General features: G+C 36.3%; 2 protein-coding genes and 1 long non-coding RNA gene across 3 annotated transcripts; 1 reads left to right on the top strand and 2 right to left on the bottom strand.

Annotated features, from left to right (window-relative positions):
* Nucleotides 1–902: 902 nt before the first annotated feature.
* Nucleotides 903–13,289, top strand: LOC121415817. Its single transcript, XM_041609154.1, has 8 exons — nt 903–973; nt 5,522–5,746; nt 6,445–6,513; nt 7,106–7,187; nt 7,776–7,876; nt 8,816–8,948; nt 10,385–10,541; nt 13,202–13,289. The coding sequence occupies exons 2-7, from the start codon at nt 5,549–5,551 to the stop codon at nt 10,513–10,515; spliced, it is 714 nt and encodes a 237-aa protein (XP_041465088.1). The 5' UTR covers nt 903–973; nt 5,522–5,548; the 3' UTR covers nt 10,516–10,541; nt 13,202–13,289.
* Nucleotides 13,027–19,701, bottom strand: LOC121415816. The gene is made up of 5 exons (XM_041609153.1): nt 19,584–19,701; nt 17,094–17,345; nt 16,392–16,560; nt 14,680–14,816; nt 13,027–13,341 (listed from the first exon to the last, which is right to left on the bottom strand). Exons 1-5 carry the CDS (start codon nt 19,660–19,662, stop codon nt 13,067–13,069), a joined length of 912 nt encoding a protein of 303 aa, XP_041465087.1. The 5' UTR covers nt 19,663–19,701; the 3' UTR covers nt 13,027–13,066.
* Nucleotides 19,702–24,083: 4,382 nt separating this feature from the next.
* Nucleotides 24,084–26,050, bottom strand: LOC121414846. The gene is made up of 3 exons (XR_005969919.1): nt 25,860–26,050; nt 25,250–25,361; nt 24,084–24,164 (listed from the first exon to the last, which is right to left on the bottom strand). It is a non-coding gene; the product is annotated as an uncharacterized LOC121414846 (long non-coding RNA).
* Between the last annotated feature and the right edge of the window lie 221 nt (nt 26,051–26,271).

The raw sequence follows: 26,271 nt of genomic DNA, 5'->3' as shown, positions 1-26,271 counted from the left end.
AAGTTTATAGATATAGTGTATAAAAGGTGGATATAGGGGTAATAATCAAGTATCACTGACAAGTTTAGGTCAAATGATCAATGTCAAACGTCAATGAATGTAGTATTGATTGTATCATTATATATGAATTATATATATTTTGTGAATAATTGTTTTATAGTAGTTTTCAGCTCTGCTACTATATTGAATCGTGTGATGCAGGTGAGACCGACAGAGACATTCCACATGTTATCAACATTATTATTGTTGTTATCACTATTAGTATTATCAATAACTTGTTCATGATGGTGTTATTATATAGACCTTGTTCTTTATTTATCAAGAGTGGCCCTAGCTATATAGCTGGGATTTATACATTAATCTTCCCTCATGCCAATCATTTTATACGAAGTTTTGCGCCGAAAGGTCATTGGGCTATTATGAGAATTGGATTTTAGCAATCGTGAGTCTTGGTTAAATATTAACATGTTTAATCAATCTGTTCACTAACCGATCATGTTGACCAAAGAAGTTCAAAGGTTCTTTCTTATCCCGAAAAAAAATCGTTAATCAAACCACATGTTTATGTTGACCACATGGATGCTTATAAATAAAAGCTGTTCAACTCGAACGCGGGGCCAAAAAACCGATGCGAGGGGGGGGGGGCATGAAGAAATTAAAAGTTTATTTGCTGAATAAAGAGAAAATTCAACAAGTGGGCCTAGTTCAATAGTTCATCGAAAATGGATAAAAAAAGATATTCTCAAGTTTCGTATACTTTCCCAGTAAACGGTATATTGCAGAACTTATCGTTATGCAATATGCATAGAGATGTACATGCCACGCCCCTGTACAATTATTGGACTGGACAAACCCCGCCCATTTTTTGCTGATTGAAATTAGCTGTGTTCTATTCCCTGGCCCTGGGTTGAAGTGGTTCTGTTCCCGTCTTAACTCTAGTCTTATTTCGGGATTTGTTGCCTGCAGAATTGTGGTGAGAATTCGTATTTGGTTGTAGTTTTGCTAAATAATAATACACGTCATTTTTTCTTGGCACTGATGGTTTAAATCCGTCACGTAGCCGCACAGCAACCGACACCATGCACGAAATACGTCGGAGTCGGAGAGACCAGCCGCAGCCACCACCCCTCCCATATTTCCCGGGAGAACCGGGCTCGCTTTGTGTTAGCTCCTTGGCGGCATGTTGTTATCGGAGAGCTGAGATGAGAAGTGAGAGTAAGATTCAGTCTCTGAGGCTGAGCCCCGCCAACTCACCGTTTATCTCATTTCTTCTTCTTTCCTTCATTCGTCTAATCATGGACCTACTTAGACAGCTGGCAGCCGTCTGTTCATGCTGTTTCGAGGAGTTTTTTAACATTTTTTTATTTCTCCTTGTCAGGGTTGGCGGATTTAAATCACGTTGATTTAAATCGTGATTTAAATCGCGATTTAAATCACCATGATTTTTTTAAAAAAATCATTGATTTAAATCACTTCCATTGAAAAATGTACAAATCATGGACAAAGTATTTGTTCAATGCAGTTTTAATTCTTCAAGTCAACTGAAAACTTTGAATGAACTTTATATCAATAAAAGATCAACAAAGTCTTCATATCTACTTAAAACAAATTAAAATCAAATTAATAAAATCAGGTAATTCCTTAAAAACTACAGATGTATGTTGTCAATAGGTACTCATTTTTTGTAAATTATGTCGAGTTTTTCTTCTGAAATTTTACATTCTTTGCCCGGGGGGGGCCACTTACATTGACGAGTGGATACCATGCGCGACCAAAAAAACACGTAAAAAGGATGTCTTTTTCACGATAGGGCACGTTACGTACGTAACATGATAAGGGTGTCAAAAACGCAAAAATAATAAAAAAAGGGTATCTATTTCACTAGGAAAATTACGTGTTTAGGGTCGAATTTGCGGGGATGATGAGACAAAATTAAAATGTCTTATAAAGGATGTCCTTTTTGCCCCAACACTACGTGTTTAGAGTCCGATTAGCGCGGGGTGTAGAAGGTGGGGTCGTACTAAATCAAATAAGGTAACTTAGCCAAGGACCGAAGGACCCGTAACAATAAAACATTCCTGTACTTGTTTAGGGGTTCATTTCAGGGAATATTTGCCAAAAATATCGTTTTGTTTCGAATACTTGTTAAGGGTAGGGTTTCACACGCCAATATTGTTAAGGGGTGCATTTTCAGAATATGGAAATTACGTGTTTAGGGTGCTTTTCGAGACCACATGGTCGCGCATGGTATCCACTCGTGAATGGAAGTGCCCCCCCCCCCCCCCCCCCCGGGATTCTTTGTCAGTTATTATTAGTCAATTTCTTTTTAACATAAAGTTTTCACATAATCCAACTTTTCAGAGAGCAGTTTGTAAAAAAAATATATAATATATAAAAGTCAATGAGAAAAGGTTTGTTGGCAGTTTTCCAGTTTTGATCCTTCGCCTACACATAACTACTTCTGTCATGTAAAATAAAAAAAAATGATACCTGCATGTAATCAACATATTTAACATGCCTCTTATTTCGTATTGTTACATTTATCATACATTTGATGTTTTAAATAACATAATTATAAAAATCACATTAACATAATGTAGTACAGTCATAAGCTTTCTCTTATAAACCTTTTAAGTCACTGCAGCCCATTTTATGTTCAGTGCTACAAATAATGGAAGTTTTGTATCTGCATGTAATAATGGAAAGAGCTCTATAACAACAATTTGCAAAACTCAGAATAAACATTTAACACTGCATTTTAATGTTAAGATGCAGGTACTTCAGTTACAATCATTGGCAGTTGTAAGCTGTGTCTCATTTAAAATAAAATACTTCTTTTTGTAATACATATGTTGTAATTTAAGCAGTTTTGCAGTTTTTATCCTTTAAGTTAAAAGTAAGTAGATTCTTTTTCATACTTCATGGATCAAACAGATTTTTTTTGTAGAGAATATGGGAATGAAAATTGTAGATTAATGTAAAAAAATCACAGTAACATAATGTAGTATAGTCACCCTTTGACTAAGCTATCTCCTATATTGTTCTCCAAAACTGAGAGTTTTGCATCTATATCTGTAGCAAGAGAAGAGCTTTTTATCAAAAAGATCCTAAACATATACAGTTGTAGTCTCTCTTTGACTATTGTAAAGCTGTGACTAATTGAAAAAAATAATTGATTTGAATTATTTCTCTTACAATATACATGAATACTAGTAATTGGCAAAGGGTTTGTTGGCAGTTTTGATACCTAGGGGGATTTTTTCTCTTGGATTTTTTAAATATTTGAATGAAAAATCCCAGAGGGGAATTTTCTCTACTTACTGGGAATTCCCTATGGAATATTCCTTCATAGGCCTATGTATGATAGAATTAAGTTCAGATACATGATTCCTCAAATTTATTTTTAATTGCCCATTTTTACTGGATTTTAATTACAAAATATGTGGTTAAGAACAATATTAGGGTGAAATGTATAACATCAATATTGATGTCATTGTAAGAGTAAGGGGGGGGATAATTACCCTTTTTTTCAAAAAAATAAAAAAAATCTGATTTAAATAAAAAAAATCTGATTTAAATCAAATAAATCCGATTTTTTTGATTTTTAAAAAAAAATAAAAAAAATCGCCAACCCTGCTCCTCGTACACAGACGGCTCGCTATCGTGCAGCCACCATCAAAATTTAGGGGACTTGCAATGCAAAATCCCCCCGTCGGGGCTCTTCAATTTTTGTCTTTAATGAATAAAAATTTTGAAAATTAACGCGAACAAAATGCAAATTTATATTCCCTCTTGGCATTAATTGCCAAAAAACAGAGAAAAATGAAGTTGAAGGTAACAAAAACAGTGACTTACCTCGGCTGTCGCGCAAATTCACTTCCCCGTTTATCCGATCTTAAGTACATATACATATGGCCATTAAGTCCCCTGTACAGATCGCGCTAGAACTTCGGTCTCTGTATTTGGTGAGTGAAGCCAACGGAGTTCAGCTGAACAACCAACAAAACAGAGACCAAAGCTTTTGGTCTAGGACCTACTGTACTAGTACCGGTACTAGGTCTATGGTCTGAAATAAAGTTATGTATGGAATCAAGTTTGGTAGTGGATTTTTTCATGGGCTGGTAGATCTAGACAGCTGGCAGCCATCTGTTTCAAGAAGTTTTTTATTTATTTATTTTTTAAATTTCTCCTTGTACACGGACGGCTCGCTATCAAGCAGCCACCATTAGGGGACTTACAATGCAAAATTCCCCCGTCGGACGTCGAGGCTCTTCAATTTTTTTCTTTATGAATCAAACTTGAAAATTAACGCTACCGAAATGCAAATAAATATTCCCTCTTGCCTTGGCATTAACAGAGCTACCAAGTCTCGCGCATTATGCGTGAGACTCAAGCTTTTTGGACTCTTGTTCATCCCCTCAAATCTCTGTCTCACGCAACTATCACAGCCTATCCCCATAGACATTGTACACAATGTCTGTGATCTCACTCAAATTCACAGAAAATCTCACGCATAGCTGGTCTTTGAACTTGGCATCTCTGCATTAATTGCCAAAAAACTGGGAAAAACAAGTTAAAGGAACAAAAACAGTGACTTACCTCGGCTGTCACGCAACTTCACTTCCATAGTTCCATGTTTCAACATGTAGGCCTATGGCCATTGATTCCCCTGTACAGATAGCGCTAGAACTTCGGTCTCTGTATTTTGTGAGTGAAGCCAATGGAGTTCAGCTGAACAACCAACATAACAGAGACTGAAGCTTTTGGTCTAGTATAATACTAGATCTAAAGACTAACATTAGACACCCTACCCTTTCCTTTTTTATTCTAGGTTTTTTTTCCAAACAAATTGTAAACTATAGAATCTACACAAATAACCATTGTTTCATGGGGATTATGTAATTATTTCTGACATTTCTGTATTGGTGAGAGGAGCCAAAGTAGCTCAGCAGAACAACCATGTACAGTACAGAGACTGAAGATTAAAGTTTTGGGGGCAAATTTTAAAATAAAAATAGTAGTAGAAGTATAGACCAAAAGCCTCTGTCTCTGACTATTGTTTGACAGCGGGGATGCCGCGGAGCAGAAGTAATTCACAGTGGAGCATATCCCTCTCCAAATAGACTGATTTTTCAATCGTATTTTAGGCCTGAAAAGGCTTCTAACAAATGAGATAGTGAATCAAATAAGACACTGAGCTTTCTTTTCTGGCAGGGTATGTACTATGTTACCCCAGCCCCCCCCCCCCCCCCTCTCCTTGAAGATGGATGAGTTATTCATCCTTGTTATTAAAGTGCAAACTCTGAACATGGCAATAGAAAAATTCAAACACACAAGTGTGCACAAAATCCTTCAATTGTACTTTAGATAGATGTAAAGCGCCACCATGACATGCTTCGCTCCCATGCTTTCAAGCTCTTAAATAATCGGATTTACACCGTCTACACGTCTGCCCCCCCCCCCCCCTGGAAAAAACTTTCCTCTTGCCTCTGAATAACAAAAGCTTCTATCATTTGCTTAGATACAAACCCTTAAGGCGTGACTGAACATGGGGGAAGAAGAGTCTTATCGCCCTGGCCCAGGAGGAGTGGGTTCTATTATCGAGCTCACCAAAGAGATCAAAGGAGATCCAGACAATGCTCTGTTGTATGCCCAACGTTCAGAATGCTTCAGGATCATCCAGCAGCATTACCACGCAGTCAGGGATGCAGATAAGGTCATTGACCTAAGGCCAGACTGGTACAAGGTATTACACTTGGTGGTGTCAAGGAATGATGGTAACGATAGACCTACGGTCGATGATTTCACTGGCCAGTTTGCAAGTGAAGCTGTAAAATCATTTGAATAATATTCATGGTTAAAATATGACAATGATGATGTTGGCCATGATGGAGGTGGTGGGGTGACTTTGGTGATAAGTGGTGATAATGACGGCCTCATTATGCATGGTGGAGTTATTGGTGAGGCTGATTGTGTCAATGATGATAGTGATAGCGATAATGAGGATGTTGCTAATGATGGTAGGGATAGTAATTATGGAAGTGATGTTGGAGTCAGTGATGATGTTGGTAGTGATGATATTAGTTGAAGCATTTTGGAAGTGGTTTTGATGATGATAATGTTGATAGTGGTGGTGGTGATAATGGTGGTGGTGGTGGCAGTGCATACAATGATGATGGTGGTGGGTGATAATTGTTATAGTATTAATGGTGGTGTGTTTCTTGATGGTGTGATGATGGTGGTTGTGATGAAACATGATGATTATCATGATATTGGTGGTAGTAGTGGTTGTGGTGTTGATGATTATGACGATGATAATAATTTATGATGGCAGTGGTTGCCATGTTGTTTACTCTGATACATATTGATAAAGTAAATATTGATAAAGTAAATATTGATAAAATCTATATCTAAAGCTAGTGTTTCTATTTGTATGTTCCACAGGGTTATTACTACAAAGGGTTAGCCGAGTTTGGTGCAGAACACTATAGAGCAGCGGTAGAATCATTTGAGGTAAGCATATCACACACACTAAATTTGAAATTCCAGCTGGTATATTACACACTAACACTGTTTAAAAACAATTTCTGGCTTCATTTCACTCGAGTCACTGCAAAGAATTCAAGGATGGCCCATGGGAAGTTCAACAGATTGTCATTCCAGGGGAGGGTTTCCCCCTGATTTTGATTGGTAGAGAAGCCCAGTTTCTATGGTAAATGCCAGGATAAAACAGGCTTCTTGGATGTAATGTTTGATAATACATTTAATATAACAATGCTGATGAAGCCTACAGGACACAGCTTGATATCAGAAACAAATTCTAGAATTACATGTAAGCTCTAAGCCAACCAAGAGGATGAAAAGTGTCATTTATTAAATAGTGTTATATAGTACCTTGCAATTGATAACAATTTTATGTATTAAACATGGTCCTGGTATTATAGTATGAATGTTACTCAATTAACTTTTGTATGAATGAGAATATGCCCTTAGAAAATTACATGTAAGTGAAAAGCTGAGATTTCCATGTTATTTTGTTAATCATTATTATTGCATTTATCACATTTTATTGTCATCTTTCTCTTCTTCATTGTTGTATTCATAGAATGGATTACAACATGAACCAGATGAAGCTTTGTTAAAAGCATTACAGCAAGCAAACAGAGCAATATTTTCTAATAGAATGAGTAAGTTTTTTTTATGTTTTAACATGAAAATTTCCTCGTATATTGTTTTAGTAAAGATTTGATTTTAGATATTTCAATGGGCAATCATTTTGTTGAAATTGAATTCTAATTTAGAAAAATGTATGCAAAGTAAGCACTGCACAACACATTTCTTCATATAGTAATCAGTGTAATAAACAAGAAGAAGGAGGAGGGGAAGAAAAATGAGGAGGGGGAGGAGAAGAAAAAGATGGTGGCGAAGGAGAAGGCAAAAAAAAGGTGAAGAAGAGAAAGGCATTGAAGAAGGAGAAAGAGGACAAAAAAGGAGAAGGTGACAAAGAAAGCAAAGAAGAAAAAGACAGGAAAAAATGAAGGCGAATGAGGAAGGGGGGGGGGCATTCTGTAATAGAAAATTTATCTAGGCAGATTATTATTCAGAAATTCTCAACTCCTTTGTATGCTTAAAGTGACAAGTGTTATAATGCTTTCTGAATGGGCAAACATTTCCCATATGATATGCTTAGATATTGTAAGTGAGAAAATGTGATGCATGTTCGTAACTTTATCTTTACATTAATTTCATTTGTTTTGACCCTTTTCTCGTGTCAGCAAATAGAGGCAGAGTTATTAAAGGGTTCTTCTTTGGATGTCTAGTTGGTGCTCTTGCTCTAGCTGCTAATGACTTCCTGCTTCCAAATCCAATAGTTAAGGTGAGGTAAATTGAGTCTTCATCAACCAGAATGATCAATTTCAATGTTCTTATTTTGCTCTTATTGAAATTTATAGCGATCTTAAGCAAAATTCTCAAATTATAAACAGTGCATACCAATGTCCAATTCAGTGGATATACTGATATGTGTGAAGTTATACATATGCAACAGCTTTGGCAACTCTTTTATTCAAATATTGTAAAGAAATGGATGAAGAGAACAATGGTAGGCGTAGCTTAAATCAAGGTTCCCCAGAGCTATCTACCCTTTTGAAAAATTGGTGATGCCGAAAAAATGTCTCTGCCGGGAATCGAACCCGGGCCCCCAGCTTTGAACGCCAGTGCCAGTGCCACTAGACCACAGAGACGCGTTAGTGGCTAGGGCGACCCCGATCCAATTGACCGTCAGATAGACAGATTTTCGACACCATACCAAATATAATCCTTTGGTTATACCGCATGTGAGTCCATGAGAATGATGTGGACAAAGGTAAATTAGGTAAAGGTCATCTAGGGGGTCAACAGATCAAATGATATGAGGTCATGTCCATCCATTTTTAAAAATTTTTTTGATGAAGTTTTTGCTCAACTTGTTCGCATTTATTTATTTCTTCATCAATTTTTATCATACTTCTTTAAAATGATCCTTGGGCAATACAACATGTGTGTTGTTATGGATGATGGGGTCAAAATAATGTCATCTATGGGTCAAAAGATCATATTGCAATCTTCGATTAATCTTTTTCAATGACTGCACATTCTGCTAGTATGTTGATTTGTTGTTTTGTTTTTGTTTATTTTTGCTCATGAAGCATGGTTCATGAGCTATGGTTCCATGCAATTTTGCATTTCATATTGAACAATTCATTTCAACGCTAATAACATTGACTGCAACTCCAAAAATTTATTTTATAATATATTTAATTGTTTCCTCCTCCAGAATGTATTCCTGAAATTTATACTGTTTTCTGCATGGGGTTACGCAGGGACGGAACTTGCCAAGAAGTACATCACTATGCTAGAAAATGACAGAGACCAAAGATTGCTAGCTCCTGATGCTTTATTTCCATTCAGTAAGTTATGAAAAGAATCCGCCTACATTTGTACATAGACAATGAAAAATATGTTAAGCTCGGTTGAATTGAAGAAAGGCAAGGTGAATTTAAATGAATAGTTAGCACATGTACCTGTATGTTTATCTTAGTGAACTTGTGATATTAAGATTATCTTTGTACTTCATTGAGACAATGCTCCTTACCTCATAATAATGTTAAATTGGTATTTTTCGCACTTTATGTGTCATCCAGTGGTAATGAAAGCACGAGACGAAGAAGCTTGCACATGTTTTTTTAATTAAAGAGAAAATATGGCTTAGTGAAAGTCTAATGGTGACTGTACCCTAAAGACATCTCATGATGAAAGAGAAAATTCTGTTCCAACTTTATTTGTCTATAAAACTAAAAACTCATATATATATCTGTAAATATTTATATCCAATGTGACTAGAGTTTTTAGTTGAATCTATTATATAATAGTTTGCCAAGACTCCATAGGTCAACATTCCATCAATATTCCGTTTACGTTATATTCAAATTCAGAATAGTATGAAATTCTTTGCACTGTATAATAATGTTCTTTCAAGTACATGTATACATGTAATGCTTTTTTGGAAATTGTGCAAAATAAATTGACACATTAATATTACTTTATTATTATAAATGTAACATATGCATAATGACAAATGCATAGTGCCAAATGCACAGTCTGGATTGGAAAGCGTATGTGGGGATGAATGGAATTAACAGGAATGTATTGCATGAATTTCAATAGGTTGTGCATCTGTATGTGATTTTCTAAATGTGAATATATGCTGAATAAAACCAACGAATATTCATGTACACCAGTGGCGGATCCAGGGGGAGGGGGCTTATCTGGCCCATGCCCCCCCCCCCCTTTGAAAGTGAAGACCTTTAATTTTTGCTTTTCAATTTTCCATGGACGAAATGACCTACAATTATAGGTAATAATAATAATATAATAATGTATATTTGTAGAGCGCACACACCGTCAGTAGACGCTCATGGCGCTAGCCGAGCAACAGTTCTCTTTTACAATGTAAAAATTAGATTTTATAGAAATTTATATAAATACTACACAAGAACCATGAACAAGTACAATGTAAGAATAATTATTTCACATCTGCTTCATTCACCCCAACCCATCCATCAGCCCATCATCATGCGGAACCCAGTGCCCTCCAGCTGCCCCGTTCACTGACAATTTAATTGTAGAAACCTTGTCAAAATTTTCAACAGGAAAATGTGCCCGCTTCCCCCCCCCCCCCCCTTTGGAAAATCCTGGATCTACCCCTGATGTACACTATCCAGGTAATGAATGCTCGTGATGAAGATCAGTGAACATTAATCCCATGTTTAATTGCTGTATTAAAGTAAGCTCTGTCATATCTCTGTTAGTTCTTATTCTCTTTCATTTCATTCTCATTTATCAGCATCTGACACTGAACCATCGTCAAAGAGAAAAGCCAAATCGGTAAGCACTGGAACAAGTATGGACCCACCAACAGAAGACAAATCTACAGTGAGGACAAGACGTGGGAGACCGCAAGACAAAACATCATGATACATGTTCTCGTGTGATAGTCATATGTAAGGATATTTTATGCAAACCAGTGGTTTTCTGTGAAAGGGGAATTATACCTTGATGTTTAGAAATTAGAATTGTTAAAAGAAAAAAAAAAAAAAATCCCTGCAAATTTTATCAATAGAGAATATGAAAATTTTGAATTTTAGCTTTTGGAAATAAGCAACTACACAAATGGAATTCATTACTGTCTAAACAAAACTAATTTGTTAACTTATATATCGTTTTAGTAGAAACTTTTCATAAATTATGAGGGGAAAAATTAGTGATAAATGTTGACAAAAATAACAGTTGAAGACAACCTGCATCCATGATAAAATTTGCAATCAAAGCAAAATATGAAGAAAGGTGAGTGGGGAGTTATGCAACTCTAATGTTGCATGTGTTGGTTGCATTTGCCAATGGGCTGATGTCCACATCATCAGTGATGTGAACATTCAAAGGCTCATAACTTCTTTTTTTTCTTTTTTTATTCAAACTTTCATTGATTTGTTTCTTTGATTTTTCTGTTTTCACACAAGCTAACATGTTCCCAGGGTTTCATTCTCCTTTAATCTTGTCTTTCAAATAGTTTGACTATCAAAGAGACCAAAGTCGACTTGAATAATTTTCCTCTTTGCACTTGTAAAAAAAAGGAGGTGTAAGCATTTCCAGGAAATGATGTTGAATTGTAAAATGACTTGATCCCCACCTTGGAAAATCTGAATATGATCAAAAGTGAACCAACCTTTGTTTTGGGACTTTAGACCATTTTTTCATTTTCTCAAGGCTTAATATCAAAATCCAAGTCCATTTTCCATGTTACAGGCAGGCGTATCATGTGCTCACTTGCTATATTAATTCTGTACTTAAATTCTTGCAATCATTAATGATTGTTTTGCATGAAAAGTTTATGAACTAGATATACATGTATAAATTCTCCATATTAAGTTATAACAGGAATTTTTATAATTTATTGTTCCAAGTGGGACCAGGGGATACATTGTCATTAGAAGGTAGAACCATGCATAAACATGAGATTTCAAAAGAGATCCTAAACAATTAATCATCCTTTGATCTCAGAGTACACTTAACAAGTATTTTATTCTGGTATGTTTTCCCTATCCTGAATAATCACTGCTCTCAATATTTTGTTTTCATTAAAGGGTGAAATTTATACCATTTGGTACACATATTCAAGCTAAAGCTGTTTTAAAAGTGTACAATTTTTTAAGGATTTCATTTTCGCAATTTTCATACCTTTTTTCTTTGTATACATCTCAGAATACTCTTTACTGGTATGTTTTCCCTACCCTGAATAATCAATGCTCTCAATATTTTGTTTTCATTTAAGGGTGAAATAGATGATACCCTTAACACATATTCAAGCTGTTTTAAAAGTGTACAATGTTTTTTCAGGATTTTCAATTTTGCAATTTTATACCTTTTACGCGTATACCGGCCCTGTCGTGAGAAAACATCCCTTTTTATATGCTTTTGTGTATTATCATGGTGTCCACCTTGGCCCCCTCTTTATTATGGATATATATACAAGACTGGGAGTCCATTATTATGTTCAAAATTCAGCTACAGTTTTGTAGCTAACATGATATCAATGTCATGTATTTATAGACATTAAAAAAAAGACTTTAGACAAATTATGTGGAATAATGATAAAATCACTCTTTATTTGATAGAAATCATGCACAAGTATAACATCAGGGGAGTGTTTAATAAAAGAACTTGCCAGACGTTTTATCCGACAAGTCCTGTTTTAACCGACAGTTGCCATAGGAACTGTGCTTCTCAGCCAATGAAAATCTAGAAGAGTTGTCAGAGGAATTGTGATGATAAATTGCTGGTCTACCAACCTGTTGGTTGTGCCATGTGTTATAAAAGATATCCACAATAACTAAAGACCACAAAGAAATGTCTTTAGGAGCATATTGATTAATATCAAAATGATAACATGTATTTTTGTAAACATGTATCTTTGTAGTTGTCTTTCTCTCAAGAGCATGATTATGAATCAAGATTCTAAAGAAAAAAGATATTCATATATTATGATTACCAATTCGTGTTATTCCTCTGCTCACTAGGTGGTTGCAGGAATGCATTGTTTTGGGGTTGCCCTTTGTCCATTTCTCTTGATAATAAAAAGAATGTCAATTCCAACTGCACCATGACCCTGTTTTTTTTTACCCAATTTCAGAGTTCCATGATGCACACCACTTCAAAACATACCATGCTCAAATAGGCCTACTAGCTAGAGGACCATTCAAACAAAAAAGAAAATATGAAGCACATAGATTTAGCTACAGCATATACTTACATAGTAAAATTTATATTTTAGCTACAGCATATATTTACATAGTAAAATTACACGGTATTAACATTAGTATTTAAGCTGTCAGTATAGTTTATTGTGATCAGAACTTGGTATTTGAAAACTTACAATTAAAACTCTAACAAAATCCAAGTCATTCACCTAGCATTTATTATCTTAAATAGGATAGAGTATATGCTTTCTGTCAATCCTTATTGAATGGATCTAAGTTTTAACAATGACAAACTTGAAGGGTGTAACTCCGTCAGTGTTTTGAAGGGTGTTGAATGATCTGTTGGCGTGTTCATAATCTTTCAATACAGCGATCGCTTTATCCTCTAATGCTTTTGTCCAATACAGCATGCCATTGAAGAATCTGATTTCTCTAAGGTTCATCATGTCCCCGGCTATTTCCACTGCTTCAGATGTGTTGAAAGGTGATGTCACGTCCTTGTAAAAAATTTGGTCGAAGTCGCAGAAAAATATGCGTCGTGGATTTCCTGGGGAAAATTAAGAAAAAGCTTACATGGAAACTTTTTCAGTATTGAAATGTTCAAACTATAAAAGTTATGATTTACAAAATTAAAAGAATCTTTCAGTTTTCTGATTGTTATGTATCATGATAATGATAAATTCAGGATAAGGTCCTATTAGATTTTCTTGATAGTTAACGACAGCTCACAGAACTATGACATTATCCACTTACTATGTTTTTTGAATTTTATGAAAATATTCAAATTTTCTCCTTATTGTCATGTGAAACTAATGTAAGAGTAGAAATAATCAATATATGACTTAAAATAAGAAACATTAGTTGAACTGTAATCGAAAGAGTTCACTAACCCAATACTACTTTGTTTATGTCCACTTCATCACTACGTCACACTCACAAGGTTTCTTTCATGAAAATGACCATTACGGACTCTCTCTCCCACTCTCACTCACTGGTCTTTCTTATCACACCCATTTCCTTCTTATCCAGAAATAGTATGAGTCAACTGGTCCAGGCATGTAGAGCCTACATCGAGTCCAGAGTATAAATACAGAGTACAAAATATATAGAGATAGATTTTGGGGTTATTGAGCTACCGCTCCACCCCGCATAAAATCACAGAGTTTGTTCTCCTGGCCCATCCCATGGCCGTAAACAAAGGAGTCCTATAGCGTTCACATATACTGTTATTTATATTTCTTCATTTGTATACTTCCCATCGATATTCCTTTTGTACTTCATCATTACATCCTTTCTACCATCAAGAAAGGGTAAATAAATATATTATAATTATTGGAACTGAATGAGCATCGTCTTCTTGTTATCTTTCTTCGATTGTAACACTGGCCTCGATACGCCATCGAACGCTACCATAACTACAAATATATATATATCAATAATCATAAAACCTTAAGTGTTACACTAAGTTTTCCTCCCTGAACATGCACAACTACCATTGTTATAACATTTTAATGTTCAGTCCGGTTGGTCCTTTTTGTCAAATCTGTAAAAATTGAAAAATTGTGTAATTCAAACAGTAATAAATAATTAAATAAATAGTGAGTGAGGGACATCATCGAATCACACATTTTGCATGTCTCTGATTTGTGCATATAATTGTCCAGTGAAAAATAAGCGAATCTACAAAATGGCTTCGTTTTTATTTTACATCCGATTTTTATAACAATTTTTTAGCGTTACGCTTGCATGATTTTTCTCCATTGATTAAAATCAACATTTTTTCTGAGGTGGACTTGACCATTAAGATACAATAGATGCAGTATTGAATCTTAAATAGTGAAATAAAAAGGTTTGTGTGAATGACATGCATTTAAATTATACATACGACTGAGATCAATGCTTAGTCCAGTGATCTCTAGCAGGTCTGTGTTCATGGACTTGTTGTATATGGTTTGTATGAAACCGCCTCCTGGCATTAGACGTTTGCGTTGGATATTTCCTTTCATTGACCAATACAGGAATCTGTGAAAATCAAGACTGTGTTTTGTAATTTTGACAACATTCCGTCCACTATGCCCGAGTCTGTCCCCATGTATGTACCGGTAGATATGATACACTTGATCATGATGGGCGGTGCCATACACTCTAAATTAGGGATTTAAAATAAGTCCACATGGACTGTAGTTAGGGACCAATCGAATTCCAGATTTAGTTTGAATCCTTAAGATTCATTTTTAAATCTCGAAAGATTTAAATTTTAATCATTTGAGATTGAGTCTTTAGGATTAAAACTAAATCCAGAAATCAATTGGTCCCTAACTACAGTCCATCTGGACTTATTTTAAATCCCTGTAATTTAGAGTGTATGGGGTTTAAAGGCACTATGCATTTGGGAACCCGTTAATTTCCATCTTACAAAAGCTATTGAAATCTGATGAATTCTCTGGGTCTTGCTAATTCCACAAAGTTGAACATTTTTTTTTTATTTTATATAATAATCGCATTTATCATATTCAAACATAGACTTACACAACATGATTTCGAGATGAGAATCTTTGGGGGAACTTGTTCCGACCAGCCCAGCTCTATTTCATTCAAAATATTTGATTTTATATAACCGATTCAATCGGATTCACTCTATATTTGTTATACTGACAATCTATTATATGTTTTTAAACTACCGTGTATTAAAATGAATGATAAAATAAAATGATTTATATAAAATGATTTAAGCAGTGGAGCCACCAAACTTCCAAACCACAAAGAATTTTTTTGCACATTAAATTGAAATAAAATGTATCACACTTTACGTCGGTTTGCGCAAAAAAATTGAAGGGAAAATGCAAAATTGGTTTTGACTGCATGAAATTTTATTTCCTCCCGGGGGCCACTTACATTGACGAGTGGATACCATGCGCGACCAAAAAACACGTAAAAGGGATGTCTTTTTCACGATAGGGCACGTTACGTACGTAACGTGATAAGGGTGTCAAAAACACAAAAATAATGAAAAAGGGTATCTATTTCGCTAGGAAAATTACGTGTTTAGAGTCAAATTTGCGGGGATGATAAAACAAAATTAAAATGTTTTATAAAGGATGTCCTTTTTGCCCTCACACTTCGTGTTTAGAGTCCGATTTGCGCAAGGTGTAGAAGCTGGGGTCGTACTAAACCAAATAAGGTAAAGCCGACGACCGAAGGACCTGTAACAATAAAATATTCCTGTACTTGTTTAGGGGTTCATTTCAGGGAATATTTGCCAAGAATATCGTTTTGTTTCCAATACTTGTTAAGGGTAGGGTTTCACACGCCAATACTTGTTAAGGGGTGCATTTTCAGAATATGGAAATTACGTGTTTAGGGTGCTTTTCGAGACCCCATGGTCGCGCATGGTATCCACTCGTGAATGGAAGTGGCGCCCGGGATTTCCTCCACCCTCACCCCGCTTCATGCGGCTTTGATTGTCAAAATAAATCCCAAAATCCATTAAAAAAACGTCGTGGTCAGCCATTTTGAAATAAAAGGAAATATAATGGACGATTGAAAATGAATTGTAAAACTATATGTATCTTGGATATACCAAAATATGTCACTCACCCCAGTTCGTCATCAACTTCTAAAGATCCCGGTTCATCAGACAACCACGCAAAATCCCAATGAACCCCAGTTTCCACCAGATCAATATTTATGTATGTTATTTTTGGAGGGTTTGTACTCGCCATGTATAGATTGTGTGATTCCTCTGCTACAGCAAGTCCTCTTATTTCTGTTTTTAAACATAAACATAAAAGAAAACAATGCATAAAGCTCTTTAAAAGACGTTACTTTGATGGATTTGTCCCCATGATTTTGTTATATTATTTAATACCCCCCCCCCCCCGCCGCCGTCTTCTCAGGTATCAAACCATAGCCTAAGTGGCGTAACTAGGCAGGCGGGGGTGGTAGGTGAAAGGGAAAGAAATTCCTAGTCTAAAAATTAAGCTCGTTTAATTTTGTTTCTGTTTTCATTAAAAAATCTTATTTTCTTAGGGTGGACTTCACCTTTAACTACATCCACATCGTGCACTGGCTGATCCACGTAGAATATATGTCATATGCTTACGCGATAAAGTGAGGATCCTCCCCCCCCCTTTTTTTTGCTTAAGTTTTATTCTGGAACGAAATGTCCTCCTTTTTAGTAGTTACGCCTTTTCGGGTTTTTTTTTTTGCTTATCATATTTTTCCTGTACAAAAATGTCCCCCCCCCCCCCTCTTTGAAAATCTTGGATCCGCCCATACACGTAGGCATATACTTTTTACCATTCTGTTCTGTGTCCCCTTCGTGAAAACTGTAAGTCATCATCCTGTGGGCGCCATTCTCGTCCGCACAATAGATGCGAGTCTTCTGTTCGTATGTCCAGCAGATCCTCCCCCCTGCGGAGTAGTGTGTGATATATCCATCCGGTTCCCTCATTGCATTGATGGGCATGAAGCTTAACTTACTATCCGTCAGATCTGCTACGAATATCTCTTTCCTATCGATATCTGTAACAAAGATCTTTGCATTCGATGCTGAAAAAAGGGAGGGAAACAATTGACTTGCTCCGGTGACAATATTACCATGATTACAGTTTGTTTTAATAAGCCGTTTTGAGACAATAATTTAAACATGTTAAAATGAAAAAAGTGATGGGTTACATCGAAGAACTGTACATCGAAGAACCCCATATTGGTGTGGGTTGTGCGCCGGGTAAACGGAGGCATGGGCGGAAATACCAGGGGGGCGTCCCCCTACCCAAAATAATAGGGGGGCACAATTTCAAATGTCTCTCCTATATTTTTGGTCTTTTATGATGGAAGGAAATTCATCATTCAAAATCGAAATAAAACATGTATTTTGGACGAGATGATCTTACTTTCTGGGGTGATAACCTTTTACTTTTTTGTCATATTTTCCAGCCCCTGGTCCCCCTACCTTTGGGGAGAGATTTCCGCCCTTGAACGGAGGCTTCAATCGTATTCATTAAAATTATTGATAAGGTGACTAGTTAATCATGATTGTGTGATCAGTGGCATAACAAGCGGGGAGAGGCAGGGGGCAGCCCCCCCCCCCCGAGGAAATTCAATTCAACATTAATTTGCACAGATACAAGCGTTTATACATTTATGAAAGTTTCAATACAATGGTGGTAGCAACTCAGTAAGCAGAGCTTGTGACGAGTGAACGTGACATTATAGACAATAATAAAGACATTCATGAAATAAAAATATCCATACAAAGTGAATTACATAACAAGGGGAAAACAAAACTGAGGGTAAATTTATGTACATAGTATCAAATGAAACAGTAAATAAACCGTCAAACCAATTTTATCCCACAACTAAAAATAAGCAAATCACTCAATATTTAGGGACCGGATATAATTTTTACTGTCTCAAAGTAATTTAAAGATGGTACATTTGTCTTTTTGTTCCACTATAAGAACACGTCCTTTGTCTTGGCAAAATGTAATAAGGAAGAGAGTTTGCTTATCACTAAAGCGAAACTTTAAAATGTCGTAACTCTCTTATTTTACATCCTGATTTGATAAAATTTTCATTGTTACGCTTATTTGATTTTTCTTTATTGATTTAAATCAACATATTCCTGGGGTGGGCTTGACCTTTAAGATAAAATACAACAGTCGCAATTGTGTTATATGTGAAGTTGGTACAGGATAGTCCTGTCCTCGCTTTCATGGTCTTTAACATGTCATGGGCTATTTAATTTTGTCAATGCCAGTACTAACACTCTTTCATAAAGCTGACCAATTAGCCTAATGAGTTTTTCGGTTACAGTAATATAAGTTTTATCTGATCACCAGTTGATTAATTTCGCCGTTAACTACTGAAATAGATACAGATAGAGAGACAGATAGAGAGATAGATAGATAGATAGAATTGCCCCGAAGACCTGTTCCACCATCCGTGTATACTAGGTTCATTGTACTCTAGTTTATTCGTGACTGTTGGGGGAAATTGTGACTTTGCATTTGCGAGCTCTCTGCACCGACAGTGACGTATGCATCCTGCTCGTGAATTTAAAAAAAAATGTGTTTAGAATATCCCGGTTCACGTCTATAAATCGAAAAGAAAAAACTCTGCTCACGCTTCACGCTCGCATCATTAATGAGATCCCTTCTTCACAATTTACATTTCATGTACACATGTCAATGCTCAACAGTGCCTATCATAATCCCTTTGAGAGAGTGATATATCAAAAATGTCAACTCGCGCTTTGCGCTCGCATCAATTCCATTGGATTAGGCCTACACAGCATCTTCTTTATTCAAAAACATGATTAAATTGTCTCGTTTTCGATGCATGAGTAAGTTACAGACCCTTCCTATTCCTGTTTACAAAAATGCTTAATTATAAAGTCCATTTAGTTGGAATATCAGTCATTTTTAGCTTGCGCTTCGCGCATCCATTATTCATTTAGGACAATAAGATAGCTATGATTATGTCCCAGTTTTGGTCTAAATCTTTAAGAAAAATAAGCTCGCGCTTCGCGTTCACAATAAGGCCTATTTTGTTCTTAAGGAAACACTATGCCTTAACTCATGGCCAGCATTATAGGTTCGTTTATAGATATTATTCGTAGGACGTCGGCAATCAGTCTGATATCTGTCGCCTGTCGGTCATCAATACAACCCTCCCCCTAGAAAAGGCCTAGCTACACACATTTGAACAGACATTTCTTTGAAATCGAGCACAAATACGAATTCTTAAAATATGGATACAGAGAGAATGAGAGTAAATGTTTCTTACAGATTGATGTCGTTGTAATTTGTGTGCTGATGAATTCTGACGCAGACAATGTTGTTGCATCCTGTATAGGACTACTCATAGAAGGCCTATTGGTAATGGTAGCAGACGTTGTAGTAGTTGGGTCTGATTTAAAAAAAATCATAACAAATTGGAACTATCCTCCACGATGTAATAAAGAATTAGAGTACAATGCTTTAAAATTTCGTGAACTCCAGCTAATCTCAATATTGGAATATAGGGCTAATAAAAGATTAGATTGTACCTTCTTCATTGAAAATTGGGAAACATGATTTTACAAACAACTGAAATCGCTCCTATAACTTACTTTATAGGAAATATGATTATTAATATTATTATTATTTGTTTGGCGTCACCTGTGCCTGGGAGGCGAAAAGCGAACTGAATCACTATGACCCGCAGGTCTCTCCTCCCGATATAACTGATTGGGGGGAATGCAGGTGGACCACTACACCGGGGTTTCCCCCTACTCTTATACGAATAGTGCAGTGGGTTCTTAACATGCAAAGGTGGTGACTCTCCTCTACACGGGGCCTCCATTTAGCGTCCTATCCGAGGGACGGAGTGTTTTCCATTGTAACATAGCCTGCATCTATGAAACATGGGAGAGACGTTTACACACAACGCACTGGCTTCAGTGTTCAGTGGAAATTACGTGTTTAGGGTGCTTTTCGAGACCCCATGGTCGCGCATGGTATCCACTCGTGAATGAAAGTGGCCCCCCGGGGGCTATCACTGCCCCTCTGAGACAGTGATGTATCAAAAATTTCAACTCGCGCTTTGCGCTCGCATTAATTCCATTGATATATGCCTATACACAACATCTCCTTTATTTAAAAACATGATTAAATTGTCTCGTTTTTAGATCGAGCGATTAAAAAAATCAAACTCACGCTTTGCGGTGCATGACGGGGTGCATGACTACCCTTCCTGTTCCTGTTTACAAAAATCCATTTTTAGTTGGAGTATCAGTCATTTTTAGCTTGCGCCTCGCGCATCCATTATTCATTTAGGACAGTAAGATATAGCTATGATTATGTCCCAGTTTTAGGTCTAAATCTTTTTTTAAAAAAAATCAGCTCGCGCTTCGCGTTCACAATAAGGCCTATTTTGTTCTTAAGGAAACACTATGCCTTAACTCATGGCCATTATTTTTATAAGGTTGGTCTATAGATATTACTCGTAGGACGTCGGCAATCAGTCTGATATCTGTCGCCTGTCGGTCATCAATACTCCCCCCTAGAAAATGCCTATAGTTATACACACATTTGAACTGACATTTCTTTGAAATCGAGGACAAATACGAGTTCTTAAAATATGAATATAGAGAGAATAAAATTAAATGTTTCTTACAGATTGCTGTCGTTGTAATTTGTGTGCTGATGAATTCTGACGCAGACAATGTTGTTGCATCCTGTATAGGACTACTCATAGAAGGCCTATTGGTAATGGTAGCAGACGTTGTAGTAGTTGGGTCTGATTTAAAAAAAAAGTCATAACAAATTGGAACTATCCTCCACGATGTAATAAAGAATTAGAGTACAATGCTTTAAAATTTCGTGAACTCCAGCTAATCTCAATATTGGAATATAGGGCTAATAAAAGATTAGATTGTACCTTCTTCATTGAAAATTGGGAAACATGATTTTACAAACAACTGAAATCGCTCCTATAACTTACTTTATAGGAAATATGATTATTATTATTATTATTTGTTTGGCGTCACCTGTGCCTGGGAGGCGAAAAGCGAACTGAATCACTATGACCCGCAGGTCTCTCCTCCCGATATAACTGATTTGGGGGAATGCAGGTGGACCACTACACCGGGGTTTCCCCCTACTCTTATACGAATAGTGCAGTGGGTTCTTAACATGCAACGGTGGTGACTCTCCTCTACACGGGGCCTCCATTTAGCGTCCTATCCGAGGGACGGAGTGTTTTCCATTGTAACATAGCCTGCATCTATGAAACATGGGAGAGACGTTTACACACAACGCACTGGCTTCAGTCATCCGCCCGGGGTTGATAAAGGAAATTAATGTATATTTACCAATCATTTCGCAGTTTTCTCCTATCGATCCTTGGGGACAAATACACCTGCGCCCGTCAATTGTTTCTTCACAATTACCATTCGTACATGGGCTTTTGTAGCAATCTAAACAAACAAACAATATATATATATATATATATATATATATATATATATATATATATATATATAATGTACAAACATACATGTATGATAAAGAACATGTTGGCATTGAATTACTCGTGAATATTACCATTTGTTTTCCATTTCTGATGTCTTATTATTGCCAATACGTGGAAAACCAAGATGGCATATACATAATGGTTGATTTAAGCTACGCCTACCATTGTTCTCTTCATCCATTTGTTTCACAAAATATTAAAATAAAAGAGTTGCCAAAGCTGTTGTACAAGTATATTTTCACACACACACACACACACACACACATCTATATATATATATATATATATATATATATATATATATATATATATATATATATATATATATATATATATATATATATATTATATGCATGGTTTTATTAAGCATTTCATTCAAATAATTTACATAAATTTAAGGCCGTAAACAATTACCTATACACTGCACATACACAATCCTCACTGTACAAATTTAAAAGTGGGTAATCAAGGACGTGTAGCCCTACTGTTATCAGAAGAAGAAAAAAAAAATCATCATTTCGTATTTTGTCAAACAAGCGAGGACATTTTTACCGTACCATATGCATGATAATGATAATAATGATAAATACTGATAATACTTTTCCGCATTTATATAGCGCATAACACATCGGGACGACGTCTCTATAAGCGCTTTACAGAATTACCCCGGTCATCGGAACCTTGCATGCCCGCATACAATGTATGCATCTTCTCCACTCCCTGGGGAGCATTCCAACAAGAGTTGCAAGATTCAATTGCTATGCATACTACATAGGCATTCGCATCCTACCGGGTACCCATTTAACACCTGGGTCGAGAGTGGCACATTGTGGGTTGACGCCTTGCCAAAGGACGCTAGGCCATGGTGGGATTCGAACACACGACCATCTGATTACAAGGCGAGAGTCAGAACCGCTACACCATGGCGCTTCCACAGTCAAGCACAATAATATTGCATAATAGGGCTGAATTAGGACCACTCGCAACCGTTTGATGGGCCCGTGTACTGAGCATGTCCTCGCCGGTATCACGCGCCTATCCATAGGAGCATTTCATCAATATTTTCATCCGAAAAGTTTTCAGACCTGACAACTTTCCTTGATTTTGATTGGCTGAGAAGCACTGTCACTATGACAACTGTCGGATAAATCAGGACTTGTCAGATAAAACGTCCGGCAATGCCTATCATGGAACGCTCCTCTGGTCTACATGTAAAAGGGGTGAAGGAGGGTGAGTGTTGTGTGTGTGTGTGTGTCAGGCCGTGAGGTTGAGGGGGAGGAGTAAAAGTGAGAAAGAGCAGTGTCTGCTAACCAGGTAATCGGCAAATGAGATGCTGAACCGATAGGCCTAGATGGGATTGTATTACGAAGATGAGTTTGGGTAGAAGTTGTATTTTGGTCCCATCCAAATTTGTAATCGACTGACATGAAACTCCTCCAGGCAGGATGACCAAGCTAGTTTCAGGTGAACTCAACGATTCTGATACTTCCCGTCGCGTCCTTTTCTCGATTTCTGAACCCATTCCTGCAATTAGGCCTAACCATTGAACAAGAGAGACACGAGACCAAATTACTAGGATCCTTGTATACTCATTCGATAAGAAAAATGTCAGATCATGCAGCAGAAAAAACACGTTTGTTTAATTCCTTACAATAGACTATAGCGAAGACAAACGTATATTCAATTTATTGACGATCGATGATGCAAAAGGTAAGAGCTGACATTAGGATAATAATTTTGATAGGCATGATAAGAGCAGGAAGACCTTAATCGGTGGTATTATTTCTCAGTATATATAGGCCATGAAGGCATGATATATTTAGTCTAATACACGGCGATTTTTTTTTCACCTATCTATGTTTATTTATAGAGTTTTCTTTCTTCTTTCTTTCTTCTTGGTATTATTTTGAAAGGGCAACCATTCATTTTTAACAAAAATTAATATATGAAATGACTTATGTCTCCTCGTATAATAAATCGGGGACACTAAAGGCGGTCATTGCAATGTACTAACGATGCTTTTGAGTTAGGATTTTCGCCAGTGAACATGCATGCATTATCCCCAGAGATTTATTATATTGACACCTCTGTGGTGTTAACCGTAATTAATGAAATTATTCTTTATTGTTTTTTTCTATGAATAAATTATTTATGTTACAATTGCCCCCGTAATTGATGCGCACTATCACTAATTATGGTCTCAGCTAGGGCCTATATGCCCTAATTTTGTACAATGTATTAGAAAACAAAATATTTGGTAAATCGTTCCTCATTACCTGTCAAAGAGACAAGTGCGATGAATGCTGGTATGATGAAAACATGCTGAGGAAATCGTTGAAGGTGCCAAATGCGCTGAAAGGTACAAAGTTTCATAAAAAAATCACATAAACACTATACATGTATTATCAAAATGTACGCCTTTCTATTTTTTATTAATTTAAATTCGTTCTATTTTTTTTCTTTTGCCATTGCCCCCGTTTTTCTCATGGAGTATTGGTATACCCAATAAACGCACCGCGGTATCACATCTAAACTGGAAACGCTTCCCGATTTTCAAAGAATTAACATGAAAATTCCAACCAATACCATCTCAGCGATCCGAGGTCAAAATAGTTGTAGGACTACTGAAATAAAAATTCAATGTAGTTCAAGCTTCCATATAGGAATAAAAGCGAATTCAATTCCAAATCTTAATGACGTCATCATCGGCTGCAACTTGAAGCTGATAGGACTCTCCGACAACAGGAGCCCGTTGCATAAAACTTTTTACCTGAGAAAGCTCAGGTTGTTTTTATCTGAGTTTTTGCCCCGTGTTGAAGTCAATGGCAAAATCAGACTAACCTTAGTTTTCAGTTCTTACCAGTTTTCTTAGGTAAAAAGTTTTATGCAACAGGCCCCAGGACTTGCCCCGGGGACTTGCCCCAAAACAAAATGATTTCATTATTCATATCATTATGCCGAACTTCAAATAAAGTATTTTTTTCTTTTTGGAACTTTCATATTTAATGCAAAATATGATTTATTGAAAAATAATGTCTTATCAAATGGCACACCGTATCGTACTACCATTTTTTTTTATATAAAACATATAAAAATCTAAACTTTGCTGGTCCTGTATGAGACGAATCTCATTAAATGTTTAACTATCAATGAAGTGATTTGGATGCAAGGCCAAGATCGAGGGGCACGTTTTCTGAAAGAAAACAAAATTGCTAAGGAAAGAAAGAACAAAAAATCGGCATCATTATGTTTAAAACATAACGCGTTGTATAACCAAAAGACATTTCAATATTCTGTCATTACAACATTCAAATTTACACTTATTAAGCGAATAAATTACCTATTTAATAAAATTGTAGTTTGTGGCAACCATTCCAATCATCTAAAGTGTATATAAATTACAATGTAAAAAGGCAAGTATCTCTAGGCCTACTCACCATTTTGATCGGTCAAACAGATTGAAGATTTTCGGAAATGAAATCCTTTAGTACTGTCCACCACCGTAAAACTGTATTGTGTCATAAAATATTCAGTAGACGAGTATATAGCCTGCATAAATTGAAAATTGAAAATACATCATCACTTCTGAATACGGTGATGTGAACAGGCCTGTTCGAGGGTTATATATAATAATGGCCTCCTTATTCTTTGCGATTTTCGACGATATGTTTTGTTTTCGATCTCATTAATTTTACACCTTAAATGTATGACAAAGTCATTTATTCATTTGAAAATATTTTGGGACTAGCTGGCGCAAATTTCTGGTAGAGAGCACAGGCCTCCGATCCTGTGCTGAACCCCTCAAAATTGTTGCCTCATTGCACCACTGATGATGGCTGACCAGACTGTGAGTTATAAAGATAATCTCATGGCACAACTTAGGGTAATTGATTTCGTCTTGCATAATATTCCTGAAATCATGTGATATATATTCCATTACATACATTATGTTTGTGTTAAAAACACAACGCCTGATCGTAACAGATTCTTTTTGCTGAAAAAATGTTTAATAATTAAGATGCATGCACAGGCAAAAAAATACATCACCGAACTCGTAAAATTCACTAGTACAAACACATTTTCTTGCCACTCAACATAAAAGTGGAAAGATTCGATTTGCAGATACCGATGCACAGCAACCCTTGGAGCGTCAGCTGAGGGCAAAGTTATTGGAAGAGAAATTGTGCGTTTAGAGATGTATTAGGCCTACTGTACTCTATTATGGCTCCCTGCCTGGATCAATTGAGAGTTTTATCTTTACTTTTTTATATACCATGCAGAATAGAAAATATGATTGGCGTGGCTGGCGCAGGTTTGTGATGCCTGCTTGTCCACTCAACGAAATTGACGAATTAATTAGGATAGGTAAATTGCATCATTGCATATTTTGATGAAGTTAGTAAACTGTAATTATTACAGGGGCAAATCCAGGATTTTCCAAAAGGGGGAGCATTTTTCC

This window comes from Lytechinus variegatus, chromosome 5, assembly GCF_018143015.1.
Source record: "Lytechinus variegatus isolate NC3 chromosome 5, Lvar_3.0, whole genome shotgun sequence".
NCBI classification, from domain to species: Eukaryota; Metazoa; Echinodermata; class Echinoidea; order Temnopleuroida; family Toxopneustidae; genus Lytechinus; species Lytechinus variegatus.
The sequence above is the reverse complement of the archived record's forward strand: the minus strand, read 5'-3'. Positions and strand labels throughout refer to the sequence as shown.

Coding starts and splice junctions, on each gene's coding strand:
- LOC121415817 (XM_041609154.1), top strand. CDS start 5,549: ATGGGGGAAGAAGAGTCTTATCGCCCTGGCCCAGGAGGAGTGGGTTCT. Junction 5,747..6,444: donor TAAGGCCAGACTGGTACAAG/GTATTACACTTG, acceptor TATGTTCCACAG/GGTTATTACTACAAAGGGTT. Junction 6,514..7,105: donor CAGCGGTAGAATCATTTGAG/GTAAGCATATCA, acceptor TTGTATTCATAG/AATGGATTACAACATGAACC.
- LOC121415816 (XM_041609153.1), bottom strand. CDS start 19,662: ATGAGTAGTCCTATACAGGATGCAACAACATTGTCTGCGTCAGAATTC. Junction 17,346..19,583: donor AATTACAACGACATCAATCT/GTAAGAAACATT, acceptor CCCTTTTTTCAG/CATCGAATGCAAAGATCTTT. Junction 14,817..16,391: donor GAAGTTGATGACGAACTGGG/GTGAGTGACATA, acceptor TGATTTTCACAG/ATTCCTGTATTGGTCAATGA.